General features: G+C 43.3%; 1 protein-coding gene across 6 annotated transcripts in view; it reads left to right on the forward strand.

Annotated features, from left to right (window-relative positions):
- Positions 1-20,210, forward strand: part of RAPGEF5 (Rap guanine nucleotide exchange factor 5) — a 267,204-nt gene that overhangs the window by 226,110 nt on the left and 20,884 nt on the right. For all 6 annotated transcript variants that reach the window (XM_019497877.2, XM_019497879.2, XM_019497878.2 and 3 more), the window contains 5 exons: positions 4,101-4,223; positions 7,227-7,405; positions 11,111-11,201; positions 17,812-17,862; positions 20,025-20,112. In XM_019497877.2, coding sequence (XP_019353422.1) covers positions 4,101-4,223; positions 7,227-7,405; positions 11,111-11,201; positions 17,812-17,862; positions 20,025-20,112 — 532 coding nt within the window. The remainder of the gene's footprint in view (positions 1-4,100; positions 4,224-7,226; positions 7,406-11,110; positions 11,202-17,811; positions 17,863-20,024; positions 20,113-20,210) is intronic.

A 20,210-nucleotide genomic window follows, 5' to 3' on the forward strand; every position in this document is an offset into this window, starting at 1 on the left:
GAGCCGCTTCTTAAAGACCCCCAGGGTAGGAGCCAGCACCACTTCCCTTGGAAGTTGGTTCCAGATCCTAGCCGCCCTGACTGTGAAGTAGTTCTTACGGATGTCTAATCTAAACCTACTCTCCAACAACTTGTGGCCGTTATTCCTTGTTATCCTGGGGGGCGCTAGGGGAAACAAGATCTCCCCCAAACCCTTCTGGTCCCCCCAATGAGTTTATAGACGGTCACAAGGTCCCCCCTCAGCCTTCTCTTGTGAAGGCTGAACAGGTCAGGTTCAGGTCCCATAGCCTCTCATTGTAGGGTCTGCCCTGCTGTCCCTGGATCATGCGGGTGGCCCTCCTCTAGACCCTCTCAATGTTGTCCACATCCCTCTTGAAGTGGGGTGCCCAGAAGTGGACACAGTACTCCAGCTGTGGCCTGACCAGTGTCGCGTAGAGGGGGAGGATCACCTCTTTGGCTCTACTTGAGATGCACCTGTGGATGCACGATAGGGTCTGGTTAGCCCTGCCGACCGTGACCTCGCATTGTCGGCCCATGTTCATCTTGGAGTCAATGATGACTCCAAGATCCCTTTCTACCTCCGTGCTCTCAAGAAGGGAGTTTCCCATCTTATAAGTGTGCTGCCGGTTACTACTGCCCAAGTGCAGCACCCTGCACTTGTCCGTATTGAAACGCGTCCTGTTTTTGTTAGCCCACCCTTGCAACCTATCCAGGTCTTTCTGCAGTCTTTCCCTCCCTACTAGCGTGCCCACTTCACCCCAAATTTTGGTATCATCAGCAAATTTGAACAGGTTGCTTTTCACCGTCGTCCAAATAGCTGATAAAGAAATTGAACAGTGCAGGCCCAAGGACTGAGCCCTGGGGGACTCGGCTGCCCACTTCCCCCCCAGGTCGAATATGACCCGTCCACCACCACCCTCTGAGTACGACCCTTCAGCCAATTTGCAATCCATCTGACTGTGTAGGCATCGATGCCACAGTCGCCTAGTTTTTTAATGAGGGTGACAATTAAATCAATGTCAAATAGACCAAAGTTTATATACAGTTAAATCAGGAGCAGGAAAACTATGGTTTGTGGACTGGATCTGGCCTGACCAGGGATTCTGGCCTGCCTTGGTATGTCTTGACTCAGGCATAGGAGGCAACCTGGACCATGGCATGTGCAGCCAGTCCTACTGCCCCTGGGCATGCAGTGGGGTTGGGGTGGCACCAGTCTCAGCTTCCCAGTAGCCCCAGCCATGGTAGGTCTTTCAGCTGATGCTGCTAGTGTCACCACTGCCATGGGACCCAGCCCTACTGCTTGGGCACCTTGGCACATCCACCCTACACCCACTGCCAGGGGCACTGAATGGAGTGGGCACTGTCTCCATGGAGACTGGCCCATGACTCCCATGGGCAGTTTGCACTCAGCCATGATGATGAGATGGAGCCACACATGGGTGAGGACTGGTATACGAGAGCAGGATGGGTGAGCAAGGTTGGGATCACAGGGTGGTAACAGCACAGGGCCAGGGCCTGGGCAGTTGGGTGTGGGACAAATAGGCCCGGCCCAGATAGGATCAACTGCCCCCACACTGGGCTGGGTCAGTACTCCCACCTGCCATACTGGGTCAGCACCTCTCTGCTCCCCCCCACCCTACTACGCCAGGGCAGTACCTTGCCCCCCTTCCCTTCCATGCCATTCCTGGTCACAACAGCTCACCAAAATTCCTTAAATGGCCCTCCAACTCCAATAATTGCCTACCCTTGAGTTGAATCCTTCGTATTTCATCATCACAAGTGCGTGAAACAATTTGGTCAACCCCATGCCTGTTACTAGGAAAACGAGCTATTAGGGTTGTGCAAAGTAACACTGTACAAAGGTATCTGGAAGGAGTTCTGCACCTGCCGGCTCCAGAACCAGACTTAGTTTAGCCATTTTAAGGCATAGCACTGGGTACATCTGCATGTTGCCTTGTGCCACATAGGTATAACTTTAGGTTAGGGACAGAAGTTACACATAAACCAGTGTAAGTTGTCAGAAACTGATTGAAACCTATAACAGAACAGAAGTTCAGTGCACATAAACCAGTTTCAGAATGGCTGAAACTGGTTTAAAATAAACCTGGTTGAATATAGTATCACGCTTAACTGATTTGAGTCAAACTGGTTTATGAAATTTCTTTCTTAGACCCCTTCCTGGTTCAAGTACAATCAGAGTCCCCCAGCATCTCAGCATGCTTTCCAGCCCTGAGCTGTGCTGTCTGCTCCAGCAGAGAAGGGTTTGTGGGGAGGGGGGCAGGGGCTGTCCCTCCAGGCAAATCCCAGCTGGGGTTTGGGACTAGAGAGGGGTATAAAGCTTCCCTTACCCTGAGTACAGAGTTGCTCTGACTGGCTAAAAATTTACTGCTGGCTGGGACTGTGGACTACAAATCCCAGAGACACTTAAAAGCAGGAAGAGGATGTGATGAGCAACACTGCAGAGTCCTGATGCTGTGATTGTGGGCTGCAAATCCTAGAGACCTCGGGGGCAGCAGGAAGAGGAAGCAAACACACAGCCCTTGCTGGCTATGTTCCAGAGAGCCATGGTCTAGCACCCCCCAGGTTCTGGCCTGAGCCACTGCAGGCATGTGGCTGCATTTCCTGAATCAAAAGTGAATGTTTATCTAGTTGTTTCTCAGTTTAATCTCTGCATTTTAAGTTAACTTGCAAAGACTGAATCGACTCAGCCTCGGGCTGTTTGACTGTGTGCTTAGCCTTAGAAGCCAAATTATGCCTAGTCCATGGAGGGGGATGCAGGGAATGGGGTGTGCAGGGAGTAGGGTGTGGTCAGGATGAGGAAAGGAGATGATGGAAGCAGTCTAGTTTCCTTGTGTCTCTGTTACCTGGTGAGGCCAGTACGTAATAGCAGTTTCTGCTTTCCGCTGAACTTGGGGACTGTTATTTTCCCATGCTTCCTGGGGTGGTAGTCATCCTTAGGATTACACAGCAGCCATTGGACTTGGCTTGAAACTCATGGGGAAATAGACACACCAGAGCAACTCATGGCATGATGAAACTTCACATCAAAGTGATATGGTCATGGGCATAATTTGCTATTCATGCTTCATCTGTTAAGCAACATATGTGTATATCCCCCCCCCCCCCCAAATGCTTTGATACATTGCCAGTTATCATTAAGATGTGTACGTTTGTCTTAGGCATGAGAAATGTTTGTCTTCTTTTTATGGGATCAGTGTATCCCTTAGAACTGATGTGTTGATATCATTATAATGTATCATCCACATTGTCTACTGTGTCATAGCCACCTTTAAAAATGTTAATACTAGCAAAAGCTTTCAGTGCAGACAAGTGACAACCAATCTAGTTTCATTAGTTACATAATAAAAATTACAAAATTTGCTGTAAATGGTTAAAAAAAATAGTACCAAAATAATGGCTTACTGATAAAACCATCTTTCATCTTGGCAGATGACTCATACATCAAATTTCAGGTTGATGAGATTAAAAAAGTAGTGTGAACCTTTGAAAATCTGAGTTTATAATGAAAATAGCAAATGATCCTTAACAGCAGTAGTGTGAGTAAGCTCCCCTCAGTAACCTAAGTATGTTTCATGAATCAGACCCTACATTTTGTTACCGTTTGCTGACAAGTGCATTTAATATAGGCCATTTTTCACAATAAAATGGACATTCTTGTGGAATTTGTAAATGCATGTTCAGGGAGTTATATGCATTTACCATAAATCTGATGTGTTAACACAACGTTCTTTTATTTTTAATACAGAGCTTGCTAGTGCATTAATTCAGACCGTGGGCCATTGTAATTTCAAGGGTTTTGCTTTCATTAAGCTGACTGCTTGGTCAGTGTTTTATAATCAGGTTTTATAGAGAGACTGAAGGCCTAATTCAATAAGAAAACATTGATCATGCTGTCCTGTTTCCTAGGCTATTTCTTAAATAGGCGGTAACTCATTGAAGTTGAACAGGGTTAAAAAAATTAAGTGCACTCACGGAAGATTACTGTTTTAATGCTGTTTTTTTACCTCAGCACAGTAGCTATTTCCATATAAAACATTTGGGAATTGATCAGGATCATTTTGCATCTGTCCATTGATTTAGAACCCTTTTGCTGAAAATGAAGAATTGCAACAAAGGTCTGTGAGAATTTTGGGAATTAACACCTGGGATCTTGCCTTGGAATTAACGAACTTTGACTGGAGTCTTTTTAATTCAATTCATGAGGTAAGAAACAAATTTTAGTGGGGGTTGTTTTCTTTTTTAATGCAAGGTACCAATGCAAGAAGTCGTTACACATTAGAATACAGGTTCCTAACGGAAAAAAGAATAAATAATTTAAAATTCATACTGAAAGGTTTACTCTACCTTTCATGCAAGTGAAATTTATGCAACATCATGTCATTGCCAGGACATTGCAATGCTTTGATCATAGAAATCAGAGAAGTAGGGCTGGAAGGGAACTGCATAGGTCAACTAATCCAACCCCCTGAGGCATCCCTATTCAAGCTGCCCTGTACAAAACCATAATCTAACCTCTTAGTAAAACTACCATCAACTCTGACACAAGACATAACACCTTAATCTGCTACACGTAAAGCAGGGGGACCACAGCAGCCAATGTCCTGCTTCTGTAACAGGTTGTTAATATCTGCTCAAAAATCCCAGGTAGAAGGCTATGCTCCCTACTACAGAGGAGGCAAACACTCCCAGGGTTCATATCAGTGCGATCATGGGATGTTGCAGCATTATGCTGGAACTCGTGATATTGCACTTCAGCATCATATTTTGATGTAACAGCTCTAAAGCTTTAAAGCAACAGTTTTAGGTGGTATTGTTACTGTATGTGTCCTGGTAGATGCTTTGGCAGCCTTTAGAATCCTGTAATTAAGTCTGTCAAATAATCGCAGTTAACACATGCAATTAATGCATTAATTGATGTTTGTGTTAATTTTTTTTAATGCATTAATCATGCATATGGTTTTGGAGCCTGCACCCAGGCTCCGCTCAGCTGCCATCACTGCTGCCTCCAGGCTACCCAGGAGGCAGTGGTGACAGCACAGAGGACTGCAAGGCAGCTGGGATGTGGGCTCCAGGCTGATGCAGTGGGGGAGGAGGAGCACACACAAACAAGCAGCCGCAGCCTGCACGTGGCCAGGAACACAGCCCAGTGGCATGTAGAGCACCTCCCAGCACATAAGTCTGTGGGGGAGAAGGGGCATGGTGGGGAGGGATGGGTGGGGGGGGCAGGACAGATTGAGGTCCCCATGGTGAGGGAGGGAGTAGGACGGGCTGGGGTGAATGGGCCCTGGGGCTCAGGCAGGTCATGAGACGGAGGGCCATGTGCCTCCCAGATTTGTGTGCAGGGCGAAAGTGGGCTGGGGTTCTCCGTGCCCTGCTGGCTTTGCCTCGGGAGCCACACACTGCCTACACTCCGTGTCTCCTGCCTGCTTGGCAGCAGGATGCACAGCATGGCATCATACAGCTCTTGGAGCAATGGCAGCAGGGCTTAGAGCCCCGAGCCCACAGTGCATAGCCCACCTACGCCCTGCATAGAAAATGGCCCTGCACACAAAAACGTCATGCCCCCTGTGGCTCTTCTGGGGGTGCTTGCAGCAGCAGGAGCCGCACCCCCCTGGCGCCTGGACCACGGCTCCATCCCACGACCTGCCCTGATCTCGGGGCCCCATTCACCCCTGCCCTGTCCCACTCCCTTCCTCACCATGGGGCCCTTGATCTGTCCCCCCACCGCCCCTTCCCTCCCCCACAGACTTACCTGCTGGGCAATGTGTGTGTGTGTGTGTGTGTGTATGTGTGTGTCTGCCTACCTCTCACTCCTAAAACACAGCCCCCCCAGCTCTGCTGCTACCCCTCACTCTGACCCAGAGTACCCTGCATCCTGCCAGGGCATGCGGGAAACCCCCTCCCCAGGCTCCAAACCCCACACACACACCCCCACTGCTCCCCCACACACCTTCACAAATTCCCACATGCACCCCACTCCCACCCCCAACCATACAAAGTACCTGCATAATTTTGCATAATTTGAATTTTTCTGCACATTGAGTTTTTAGCTGTGTGATTAAAATTGTGATTGTGACTCTTTTTTTTTAATTGTGCAATTAATTGCGATCACATTTTTTAATTGTTTGACAGTCCTACCTGAAAGATTTTTTTTAACCCAGGTCATAAAAACCCTACTTTGAGCTATTTCTATATAAATACATCTCCTTTGAAAGGAACTCCACGCATTTGTTTCATGCCATTAAGCACAGAAAAAAATCATGATTTGAGCAAATCCACTGGATGATTATTGCTTCTGGTGAGGTAAATATATTGGGTTGGGTATAATCACCACTTACAAAGTAAGAGTCAAGAAACAAATGGGCACAGTTGATTTTAGGCCTGCTCCAAGACCAATTGTGCTTTTCTCTTAACTCTAATAGGCTTTGGAACAGGCCCTCTGAATCACAATCAGTGCTCCCTCTAAGCTGTGTGGTGTGCACGGCCACGCAGGCATGCTCATGTTGCACTGCCAGATGCGCCTGTGCGGCCGTGCATGCCACGCAGCTTAGAGGGAGCGCTGATCACAATCCCAAATTCTCAAGGAAATCATATGGAAAAGGGTAAAGTCAAAATGGAAATAGAACTGTATCATCAACTGAAAAGGCTGACGGCCCTTTTCATTTCATATTATTTCTATGAGTGGTGTTCTATTTTCAGGAGGGAATTCTTTTGTTCATTTTAGACTGTTTAAAGCTAGAGAAAGGGGAGTTTATTTAGGGAACAAAAAGAACATTCCCCTTCCTCTTGTTTCCTGAAGCTTTCACTATTTTAGGAAGGCACTTGGAATGAACATTTTTCGGGCACTGGAATGTTCAGATATGAGTTTTCTCAGACTGGAACCAGAAATGATAAAATACTGGGGGAGACAGATTGTTCTTGTTGTGTTTCCAGCTGTGACAGAACTGCAGGAAATCTCACAAGAAAAACATAAATTGCAAGATGTGCAGTCCATTTGCAAATTCTGCTGAGCCTCTAAACTTTGTCAAACTAAACCTAACTCTGAATCATTTGACCTTTGTCATCAGTTATTTAAAAAAAATCCTCATATAAGTAGTAACTATTAGTTACCAAAGTATTTGAAATATATTATATGTTAAATAAAGTCAACTTGATTGACTGGCATGTTTATAAAAAGGCCCTAATAATACAATACTTGTCTTACAGCAAGAGCTGATATATTTCACCTTCAGCAGACAGGGCAGTGGTGAAAACACAGTGAATCTTAGTCTTCTGCTTCAAAGATGCAATGAAGTTCAACTCTGGGTGGCCACAGAGATACTCCTCTGCAGCCAGCTCTGTAAACGTGTACAACTAATGAAAAAATTCATCAAGATTGCTGCCCAGTAAGTTGCTAAATTAAAAATGGAAGCCATGGGTGAACAACATACTTTTTCTTTTTATGTTTTCCTTTTTTTTTTTTTTTTGTTTAGTGGGGGGAAAGGATGGGAGGAGGAGGTAGGCAAGGGAGTGGTAAAAGGTAATGTATTGTTTACCTTTCAAAGTCTTGAAGAATTTGCTAGGCAAGATGTACACACACACAAAAACCTGTGAATAACAGTAATAACAGGCATAATGCTGGTATATAGTATGCAAATCTTCCCCTATAGTTTCCCCCACGCACCTGCAACATTCCTGCTGTTGCAACCTAGATCTCTCCTCAGCAGAGACAGCCAACTTTACCAAATTATTTTACAAGTTGTATTGTTGCTCATCAAGGTTAGTGATCCAAGCTCATTTTCAATTTTTATCTTAACCTTAGGTCTCTAGAGATGAAAGACTAGTTGCCTTAAGCTATTTCACCATCTAATCTTGTTGAACATGCTTTATATTGAAATTACTTCTTCATAGTTTCAGTCATAGATGCCAACCTTAAGTTAGAATACTGTACAATCCATTCCTGTTCCACTATTGACAGTACTGGCCTTTAGTGTATGTCTGTGAAAGAGAAAACAAATATGTACTATACACAAAGACTTAATCTTTTTATAATCACTTCTTTTTTAGTAGCCAATGCAGGCATGAAACAGTTTAAACAAATGCAACCATTCTTCTTGCCTGTATCCCACTACTTTTTTGGTCATTGCAGTATTTCAGTACTCATGTTCATGAAAAATGTATAGTTTGTTCTTACATCTTTCTCATCAGCAAATGAGTTAATTTAATTTGTTCCATGAGAGCCAGTAATATAACAGTGGACCATTTTACACTGAACCAATGTCTTTGTTGAAGTGTATTCTGATAATCTAATATAATGCTGCTCACAATTTGTTTTGCTTTGCAAGTTATGTGCAATCCAGCAACACATTCATTTCCAGGCTTATCAGTTACAAGTTTGGTGTGATTATGTCAGAAAGGATTGATTTCATGTGGTTCACTGGCTTCCACAATAGCACTAATTTGCATTCCTAGAAAAGTTTTGTAGCTATTTCACATGAATAGGATATATTTGCCTCCAGGAGAAAAGGTTGCTGTGTCTTGAGTTAATTCCATCTGCTTTAGGAGAATAAGAATGTAAAGCTATAGAAACCAAATATAATGGGTTGGGAAATAGAATCGGGCATCTGTCTCTTCATTATCAATGCTTCTGAGCACCAAGATATAAATTCAGATTTAGGTGAGCTTATCTCTCATTCAAGGGCTGTTTTTATAAGAAAAGTGATTTTCTAAAAATGGCATTATTGTATCTAATTGACTTCAGAACAAATGTTGGGGTTGGAGAAGGTAGTGGCTGGAGCACTGTACTCTCTCTAACTGGCTGATTCAACTCAGAGCATGCCCAGACTGCTCTAATTCTAATTGTGGCAGAGACTTAAGGAGCTATAACCAGCTCTCTGTCTGCCCCTATTCTGTTCTCAGATGCTGAACACAGCAGAGAATCTGACCTAACAGCTCCCTCAGCTCTAGCTGGGTAAACACAGGGCTACGGCATATTGCCCTATATTTGGTGCTTATGTTCTTCACTTAAGTCTCCCAGAAAACACCTGAAATATGTTGATGGATTTTACTTTAATGACAACAGTGCAGATAGTAGTGTGTGTGATGTCAGAACACTGATTTCTTTGCTTTTATAAACTAGAAATTATAGGCAAAAAGTAATGTTAACAAAGATATAAGGAACCATTATTCTGGCAATACAGGGGAGCTGTAAAAGCAGTCTTTAAGGAGAGTAGACAGAATATAGAGAAGTATTGATCAGAGAGTCTAATATAGATATCAAGTATTTGCTTGAGGAAATAAATCTGTATGTACTTACCAGTGAAATGTTGATGATGATAGAGATGAGTAAGTAGAGGTTTAGAAAGAATAGATCATGATAGTAGTTACTAGTTTGGTAAGTGGTCATAGTGCCTGATCTAAATCTCTTTGAAATCAATGGAAGGCTTGCACAAAACTATAGCAGGAGACAGCTCCTGCCAGGAAGAACTCACAGTATATAAGACCTGTATTATGCAGATACTTGCCACATACTTTACTCTGAAGACTTGTCCCAATGAAAACAAAGGGACTAATAATGTACTTAAGTTAATTTAAACAGGATCCCACTATACCTATTTTCATAGTCAGATTCAGATACAGTCTTGCCTGACAATCTGCTTGAGGAGATGAAATGATATTGTTTGGAGAGCATACTTTAGTATGTGATTAAAAATTTGCCTGTGGTCTGAAGGCAAACAGGTAATTATAATTCATAATAAAGCTTGAACTACAGAGGTATTAAGCACAATTCTACAGGGATAGGTATTGGGGCCTCTACAACCTAATAATTAATTTAGGAGAATATTGAACATTAATCAAATTAGTGGACAATAACAAATAATGAGAGATTGCAAACCATTGGAGGGTAAAAAGAGGATACAGAATGATCTAAAGAGTTGAAGGGTATGTGCAAATAACAGTGGGGAAAGATTTAATTTAGATAAGTGCAAAGTAATACCACTAGGGAATACTAATATCAAATAAATAAATGAGAGATTGTTTGTTAAGGAGCAATATCTTGGAAGAGGTCCTTACATGATAACAGATGATAAATTAAAGACAAGGTTAAAATGTGATAGTATTGCAAATAAATGCACTTCCAGTTTATAGAAAGATAAAGTAAGCAGCTCCTGTCTCCATATATAGGGTAGTAACCTCACAGATGTGGCCAAATTAAGGGCAGAATTGGAGTTTTGCACACACTATTCCATGTCTAGATATCTTTTAAGGGTGCCATGCATTGTTAGCACTGTTAGGTGTGCAGACATGATTCACAAGATAAAAAACAGATTTAAAAAAGGAACCGTAGTGGTAAAAATATTCTGTCCAATTGCCATCTTTCTTGAGTTCTATTAGTTTCCTGTAGTCAAAAAAACAAATGCAAACTAAGAGCTGGGATTTTTTGATGGGTATCTTGAGCTTATCAGGGGTACCTTGAGCCTAAAAATGTTTAGAACCACTACAATAAAGGGCAAAGAATTATTTTGTGTGTAAAGGACAACTGATGGCAACCATTGATCCTCCTGGATCATGGTGTATGCACAAGGGCCACTCAGATCTTTGATGCATATGCCTGAGCAAGATTTTTTTTGGAGGAGTGGAGGCTGCCCAAACCTTCCATTCTTCCTTTAGGCCACTGAGGCAGAATCCAAAAAGCAGACTGAGTCCCGATGTTTGGTGCCTCCATGGCTGTAGTTGCGTAAGTGTCTGGGAACTGAACCTAGGTCTCCTGTGTGGTACACAAGGATTTGAACCGCAGGGGACTCCGAAGGACAACTAACAATTTATATTAAAAAATAAGCACTGAAAATGGAAAATGAGGTTTTGACAGCAAGGGAGAAAAATAACATCCTGATAATAAGGTTGATTAGACAATGAAATGTTTACTTTAAGCATTTACTTAGAGACACCCCTACCTGGATTAGAAGCATTCAAAATTGGACATTTAACAGGTTTAGTGTAGAAGCCAATCTTGCATTAGTGCAGGGAGGTTGGTCTTGATAACTTAGGCTACTTCTAATAATCTATTATGTGGAGGACTGTAATCAAAATGTCTCTATTTTTGTTTATAGCTGCAAAGCTCAAAGAAATTTGAACTCATTCTTTGCCATTGTTATGGGTCTCAACACTGCATCTGTCAGCCGACTGTCTCAGACTTGGGAGGTAAGCTATATCTCTGCATCCTTCAGATCTTGTCAAAACTCTATATTACACAAAAAAAAAAAATGGTGATATCTTCTTTTTAAAAAAAATATTTATTTTCCATGATGAAATCAAATGGAAAGAGGAAATCAGCATACAGGCTTTGGCATGATATGTAAAGTTCTACCACCTAGGAAGTTGAATGGATTTAAACTAAGCCTTGAAAAAGTTATAAATAAGTGTCGCAGGGCACCTCAGTGCCTCAGGGCCTGCTCCTAGAGAGGAGAAACTGCCAGGAAGAGAGAGAGCCCTGGCATGACATAACGAGCCCAGCTGCGGGTTGCCAGGGTAACAAGCGCAGCTGCGGGTTGCTGGAGCAACTAAGGGGAGCCAGCTGCCTGTAGGGGGCAGGGCCTGGCCCTTATAAAGCCCAGGGCTGAGGCCAGGCTGGCAGTTCCCTGCCAGCAGCTGGCGGGGCAGGAGCTCCTGGAGTTAGGATGCAGAGAGAAGCCTAACAGCAAGTACCGCTCGAGCGGAGTTAAGCCATGATGTTAAGTTATAGCCAGGCGGCTTTGGGTTGTGTTTGAGTTATAGCCAGGAGGCTCGAGTTTATGTTCGGCTTTGATATTACCCCAGGGGTTTGGGTGAGGCTGTAGGGGTTGGAGGAGGCCTCATACGGACCCCAGAGGTATGGGGGCCTTAGTGCCTGAGTGAGGGCACAGTACTTTAAGGGGGAACCCCAGTGGTATGGGGACCCTGGTGCCAGTGAAGGCGCAGCGCCAGTGAAGGTGCAGCTTGAGCACCAGTGAAGGCGCAACTGGCGGTGAGGAGCACAACCAGTGGGTTGCGGGTGGGGAACAGAGACCCCGGGTTGTGTGTGGGGTACGTAGACCCCAGCCCCAGAGAGGGGCAGCTTTGAGACGCCCCAGTGCGGGCACGACGAGCCCCAGGAAGGGGGCGGTGGTATTAGGAAGCCCAGGACGGGCGCAGCAAGCCCTAGAGAGGGGGCAACATTATTAGGAGGCCCAGTGCAGGCGCAGTGAGCCTCTGGAGAATGGCTAGTGCTGCGGCAAACCCCGGAGCAGGGTAGAGTGCTGCGGTTGCCCTGGTGAGAGGGGGTAGCAGCGCGGTGTGCCCTGAGAGAAAGGGGAGAGCAGCGCGGCGGGCCTGAGAGTCAGGGGGCCTTACCAAGAAGCCCAGCGCGGGTGTAGCAGGCCCCAGGCGGGGGGGCGCTATTGCGAAGGCCCCAGAGAGGGGCAACGTTATAAGGGGGCCCCGAGTGGGGGCTCGACGAGAGTCCCAGTGAGGGGCTCTATATTGGAGAGAACCCGGGAAGCGGGCTTGTTGACACACCAACGTCTAATACATCTGCGAGGCTTGGGACGTGGTATTAGGGGTTGGTAGGAGCCACGCGTAGCCCATAAGGCTAGGGTGCCTGGGGAGCACCCATCATACCGGGAGACCACAGGAGTCTGGGAGAACTGCGGGGACAGAGGTCCCGAGTAGCCGTGCCCAAGGAGGAGTAAGGCAGCCTCCCTATTATATTTACCAGCAAGACGTGGCGGGTGAGAATAAGAGGGTGCCTTGGGCCGGCCTTGACACAGAGCGAGGGACCTCGAGGAGATCACGGCCCTCCTATAGGACCCTGCCGTGACGATAAGTTTTAAAGAAGATCATAGGATTATAAGAAAGTAGGGCTAGGAGGGAACCTCTTGAGGTCATCTAGTCCAGACCCCCTGCTTGAGGCACAGTCATTCCTGACTAAACTATCACAGCCAAGTGTTTGCCTAACCTGCTCTTGAAAATGTCCAAGGATGGAGATTTCACAATTTTTCTAGGTGACCTACTGTAATGCTTGACCACCCTCATAGTCAGAAAATTCCTCTTAATCTACAACCCACATTTCCCCTGGTAAAGCTTGAGGGCACTGATCCTAGCCCATTCCCTATGACCACAGAGAGAACTCATGTCCATCCTCTCTGTAGTCACCCTTCAGGTATTTGAAGACTGTTATCAATCTTCCTCAGTCTTCTCTTCTCCAGAGTAAAGAACCTTAATTCCTTTAGCCTTTTCTCATAAGTCTTACCTCCAAGGGTCCTGATCATTGTTGTTACTCGGTGCTGGACTCTTTCCAGTCTGTCCATGTCCTTCTTGAAGTGTGGAGCCCAACACTGGACACAGTACTCCAGATGAGGCCTCGCCTAGTGCCAAATAGAGTTAAAGAATCACTTTGTTTAATTTGCAAGTGGTACTCTTATTTATACAACCCAGTATGCTGTTGGGGTTTTTTGTAACAAGAGCACACTTTTGGCTCATATTCAGCTTATTCCACTGTATTCTCCAGATCCTTCTTTGCAGTACTGCAGCCTGGCCATTCATTCCCCTGTGTTTGTGCATGCAGTTATTCCATCCCAAGTGTATGCCTTTGCATTTGCCCTTATTGAATCTCATCTGATTGATTAACGACTATTTATCCAGTCTATCCAGGACTTTCTGGATCCTAGCCCTACCTTCCAGAGTGTCTGCAACTCCACCCAACTTGGTGTTGTCTGCAAATTTGCTACACATGCACTTAATCCCATCATCCAAATCATTAATGCAGATGTTAAATGATACTGGGCCCTACACAGACCCCTGAGAAACCTTACTTGATACCTCCTTCCAACTAGACATTGAGCCATTGATGGCTACTTATTAAGTACAATGATCTAACCAGTTATGTATCTACCGTATAGTACTTTCAACTAGTCTGTATTTCCATAGGGAATGAGAATGTTGTAGGCAGTGTCAAAGGCCTTGCTAAAGGCAAAATATATCATATCCATTGTTCTCCCCCATTCTCAGAGTATGTTACCTTATCATAAAGGAAATCAGGTTAGTCAGGTATGACTTCGTCTTGATGATAGAGAGGAAGATAAAAGTGGTCTCCAAGATCAGTGAGTCATCCTAGAATTTTAAAGGGTGTCAAAGCAGAACTGGTTAACAGGCCAGTTCTGCAGTAAGGTGGAAAAGGCTACTTTAAATTTAAAGAATGAATAATCTCCAAAGAAAACTTGTTGCATATAAAAAAAAAAAAAAAAATTATTAAAAAAATTATAAAATAAAAGACATAGTTGTACCTTACACTAAATATATTCTTGTTCAGTTTTTGATTTTGAACAAAGAGGTTAGGAAAAGGGGCATGAATAACTTATTTACAGAAGAGGACAGAGATTAACTGTTAATTGTTTCCCCAGGGAAGAGATGATATTAAGAGTAGGGTCCCACTGGGGTCTGTGTTTATACCTCTGCTTTTGTATCCAAATAAATTACAGGGTGGCGATACCTGCAGAATTTGCTGATGATCCCCAATTCAGGGAAGTGATAACTATTTTTTTTTTAAATAAAAAATGTGGGGAAAACAGTAAAAAAGCCAGAAACCAAAACCCACCCACACAAGTAGGCAATATTGCGCAAAAAAAAAAAAAAAAAAAGGAATTTATAATAGAAACCGACATAAACCACATACAATGGATTCTAGTATCAAAGATAACCTCAGATCAAAACAGCAGAATCTGAAGGCTTCATAAACCTTTGAAAGGGGCTCAGCAATATTAAGAGCAAAATTATCTCCACGCATACAAAATTTCACAGAAGGAAAAAGTAAATATCAATGAGTCCAAATACTGATCATAACAGTCTTTAAATCAGTTGATGGATCCAAACATTTAGAGAAATCTGGAAATCTCAGGGTAATTGTAGTGAAAGTCATAGAATTATAGAAAACGAGGATTGGAAGGGACCTCAGAAGGTCATGTAGGCTACTTGTATCCACATCCTTTCTGTAGTGGGGTGTCCAATCTAGACACAGAACTCCAGATGTGGCCTTACCAGTGCTGAATCGTGGGAGAGAATCACTTCCCTTGATCTGCTGGCAAAACTCCTACTAATGAAGCCCAATATACCTTTAGCCTTCTTGGTAATAAGGGCACACTGTTGGCTCATATTCAGCATATTGTCCACTGTAACCCTCAGTTCCTTTTCTGCAGAGCTGCTGCTTAGCCAATCAATCCCCAGCCTGTAGTGGTGCATGGGATTGTTCCGTCCTAAGTTCAGGATGTTGCACTTCTCCTTATTGAACCGCATGAGGTTACTCTTTGTCCAATCCTCAAATTTGTCAAGGTCTCACTGAATCCTAGCCCTATCCTCCAGTGTATCCACTACTTTTCCCACCTTAGTGTCATCTGCAAACTTGCTGAGGGTGCACTCTATCTCATCTTCCAAGTCATTGATGAAAATATTAAAAAAAACCGGCCCCAGGACTGACCCCTGGGGCACTCCACTTGATACCGGCTGCCAACTAGACATTGAGCCATTGACTACTACCCTCTAAGCCCAATGATCCAGGCATTTTTCTATGCACCTTACAGTCCATTCATCCAAACTGTACTTTCTTAGCTCGCTTGTGAGAATGTTGTAGGAGACTGAATGTTGAGCATCTGTCAGGTTTCCTGAGGGTTGCAAGGTGGGGAGCCCGAGGCCGGGCATTTTGCAGGGCCTGGTTTCTGCATTCAGAGCACACACAAAATGATTTTGAAAGCAAATGTAGACTGTATTCTGGGAATCAGCACATTTTCCCTGGAAGATATTGGGGACAGAGGCAAACACTGGGTTGTCATTGTAGCAGGGTCAAATGGCTGGTATAACTACAAATACCGGGCTGATGTGTACCACAGTTACCAGATTGTGTACTGGAATGGTATTCCAGAAAAACAGATTATTGTCATGATGTATGACAACATCGCAGAAAGTGATGAAAATCCAACCAAAGGCATTTTGTCACCAATACACCCAGTGGCACATATGTGTACAAGGGACTGCTAAAGGACTACACAAAAGAGGATGTTACTCCAAAAAATGTCTTTGCTGTTCTGAGAAGTTAGTCATCCCTACTGCATAATTTGCTAATTTACCCTTACTACTTAGAGCAGTGGTGCTCAGCCTTCCAGCCCCATGGTCTGAATGAGTGGCATGGGGCCAGTCTGTGGGCCAGATCCCACGCATGCACAGGGTCAGTCCACAGGTGTCATCTCGTACAACAGCTAGATTCTGTATATCTGCTCTGGATGCAGAATGCCCCATGCACACCAATGCAGTCATCCCACTGCACACCAACGCAGTCTAGTGTGCCAGGCTGCATCGTCTGACCCACAGGGCTCCCCACTAGTTTGGGGATTTGGCAGCTGGAGATCAGCAATTAATGCTGCCACCACTCCTCCCACTAAATTTCTGGCCTCGGAGGAAACCTGTGTGTCCAATTACAGAGCTCTGTGGGCCAGAGTTTGAGCACCACTAACTTGACATCAAGATACTTTTGCCTACCCATCTGTCTGCCTTCATCCTGCTCTCTGGGGACTACTACAAGGTGTGGAGCAGGAATAACACTGAAACAAAGGTGTGCTGGCAGCCTATTTTTGAGCCCTTCCTTATACAAATATGTGGCATTCTGCTGCGTTGGCAATTGTGCAGCTCCTGAACCTAGGGTAAACTTCAGCTTCTAAGAACAAAATCCGAGTTACCAGAGCAAGAACAGTACTTGTACATAGATTAGAAATGGATAAGCTGTTTTCATTAAAACTGCCTCTGTATCACATAAAATAAGTATATGTACCTTTATTTTCCTTTGGAAAATATATGTAGCCACAGCTATTTGCATATAACTTTTATAATTTGTAAAATTATACTGAAGAGGAATATTTCAAAACCTCAAAGCATATAAGCATTGATAATTTGGCTGCTAGGAAACAGAGCGATATTTTTAAATTAATCATAATTACTTACACATGCAGGTTTAGAAACCTAAGTTCAAGCAACCTGTAAAAAATCAAGCCATGCTAAATATGTGCTTGCATTTTGAAATAGGTGGCTGTATTCCCAGTCAGCCTTTACTACTTTGGGGCTCTGTATTCAGTGAGTTACATCAGTACCTACATTTCCATGAGTTAAGACAAAAATGAAGAGGGTTTTGTGTGTTTTAATTATACAGCACTAGTACATTAACAAATAGTGTGTAATGCTGGAAAACTAGTATTCTCAATTATTTTGATTCTCCTCTTTCTTATACCCAGATAAAGGATTAATACCACTGGAGTTATTGAAATTTCCCAGTATATGTAAAAGGAGAAGCAGAAGCAGGGTCTTTCATTTGTATGGTTGGGTTGTAAGTTCACATTTTAGGAAAAGAGTGATTATTTGAAATTATTCAAATTGCATCTGATATCTTGACGATCGAAATTGTTAGCCTGTGGTGTTATTTTTGTGTGAACAAATGTATTGAGATAAATGGGGCAGACATGAAAGTTAGTAAAGAAAATGAAAACAGATGTTAGGAAGCAATTTTCATAAAAGAATCATGAATGAGTGGAATCTCAGAAGGCAAGACTTCTGAATCTAATGCACCAGTATCACTCTAAACATTATTCATAATTAGGGATCTTAGTATTGAGAAAAGAATGATAACTGACTGGAAAAGTGGCCTGTTAATATTTTTTTATTAGATACTTCAGATGAGATGATCTCAGGAAAAAAGATCTGCATTTTTATGCATATTTGCTTTCTTTGGTCTCAATTTCTTTTTCTTTTCCCACGGCAGAAAATCCCTGGGAAGTTTAAGAAACTCTTCACTGAACTTGAAAGTTTGACAGTAAGTACAGTGGTAGTGCCAGAAAATATTACCTTTCTAGGTATGAACCCTCTTTCTTCTTTCTTATTAAATTGACTGTCATTGTATTTGCCATAGACGACATGCATCTCCAAAGTGCTACTGTGGTCTGAAATGCACCCTACACTGTTGTGAACTGACACAGGAGAAGATAAAGTGCTGTCAATTCCTCTAGTCTAGTATAATATGGAAGTAATTCCGGTGCCAACTAGCTAATCACTAGTCTTTCCCTACCTAAGAAAAATTTGTTCAAATAATCATTCTTACCAGAGTCAATAGAGGGAAGTAGTTAGTAGACAAAGAGGATGCCTGTACATGAGTGTGGGGGCTGCTCCAATGCGCTGTAATTACAGCACATCAGAGCAGACTCAATTAATCAAGTCTGCCAGAGCGTTGTAATTACTGGACTCTAGCAGCCTCTTGAATCTTGTGGATCAGCATCCCTGCAATTCAAAACAATGGTGGGGGCACTTGAACTAAAGCTCATTAAATGAGCTTTAGTTCAAGCACCCACACTGCCATTTTGAAGCACAGGGACAGATAAACGAGATGCTGTGCCACTTTAATTAGAGTGGCCCTCAAAGGCACTCTAAATAAAGAACACCCCTCCCACCCCCCGAGCACATGTAAGAGTGTCCAGAGAGATTAGGCAAGAAAAAAATGAAAACAAATCAAGGTTTAGGGCCTAATTTTGCTGTCCTTACTACTGCTAAATATCTACTTCATTAGCTAAACCTTTTTTTATTTGCAAGGGGTATTCATGTTGTAAGATACTATTGAATGTGAGAGTGGCAACATCTGGCCCTAAATGATTTTTTCTTGTTTGCGTACTAATTACAAGGTTAGACACCTAGGGCACGTCCCCACAAGCACGCATGTGCAAGAGTGCACATCTCCCACGGGACAAACAGCAGCAGCACATATATGTGCCACTGCTATTTGTCCCCGGGCATGCCCTTGCACAAATGCTCTAGTGTGTGGCAAAGGGACCCAGGTGGGGTAGGGGAGGCTGGGGCTAGCATCTAGGCTGGCCCCAGCAGCCTTACCTGGGGTTCTGGGCAGCAGCAGCACTGAGCCAATTACTCAGAGCCTGGCCAGCAGCCAGAGCATGGCTTTGGCCAGCCAGGCTCTGGTTTCTGACAGTATATGCTGCTGCCATGTGTGTCGCACTGCTTTTTTTAGGAGAGAGATTTTTCTGACACCACACTCGTGGGGCATGGCCCTTGGTTGTTTACAAAAGTTGCTTTTTCACCATTACAGTGTTTTATTTCTGTGACTTAACAGAAGTGCACAGCTTTACAACACTTTAAAAATGGGTACAGACCTTTAAATTAACCCTTCTTAAATGAGATATTAGATTTGAAGGACTGTATTTTACAGCACTTCAGTGACCTACAGTGCTTTAAATAACTTCTGTACACTGGAGTCTACCCAGAGCTGCTTCTCTATGGAGCACTGCTTGCTCCCTAGCCTGGAAAGTGCAGAGAGGCTCAGAGCCCACATCTTCCCCCACCCCCAACTGCATTTCTGTCATGTTTAAGAGTGCTTTAACTTTATAATGCTATAAAAAGTGCTCTAGATTACAGTGCTATAAAATGTGCACAGGGCACTTCTATACACACCCTTATACAGTAATTACCATAAAGATTGAAATGTGCACAGAGTATTTGTTTATAGCATAAATTAAAAGGAGTTTTAGAATCACTTATATTGCATGGAATGCTAAACCACCTTCTCCTATTTTGTCTTGAAATATGTAGGGTATATTGTACTGCTTGAAGGGTTGATTTTTCATCAATAGTATATTTTTAAGTGTTTTGCTAGAAGTTAAACTGAAGAGATTCTGCTAGTATTAGTGATGTGAGGAAATTACAAAGCAGTCAAAAGGTGAATTTCTCATGCAGTTGTTTCCCATTTCGGAGCTATTTCATCTACAGGAACATAATAATTTCTGTTTCCTTCATTGTTTACATTTCTTGTTCAGTTTAGTAAGTCACCCCTCCTAGTAAATCTTTATCTACATAATTTCCCAAAGAAACCTGTTATATCTAAATCATTTTCTGATAGTAAGCCTCTAATGGATTTAGACTTACTCTTTTTATAGCCTATCGATTTTTCTTTCTATTATCAAAATGGTTTTGTAGGACCCTTCTCTGAATCACAAAGCCTACAGAGATGCATTCAAGAAAATGAAATCTCCGAAAATTCCTTTTATGCCCTTACTCCTGAAAGGTAATGTTAAAGCTTGTCTGCCTTCCTTTGCCATGTAATTCCATCTATAAAAATATATAATGTTAGTTCTAATAAGTGTAAGATTATTATTCCATATG

This window comes from Alligator mississippiensis, chromosome 5, assembly GCF_030867095.1.
Source record: "Alligator mississippiensis isolate rAllMis1 chromosome 5, rAllMis1, whole genome shotgun sequence".
NCBI lineage: Eukaryota > Metazoa > Chordata > Crocodylia > Alligatoridae > Alligator > Alligator mississippiensis.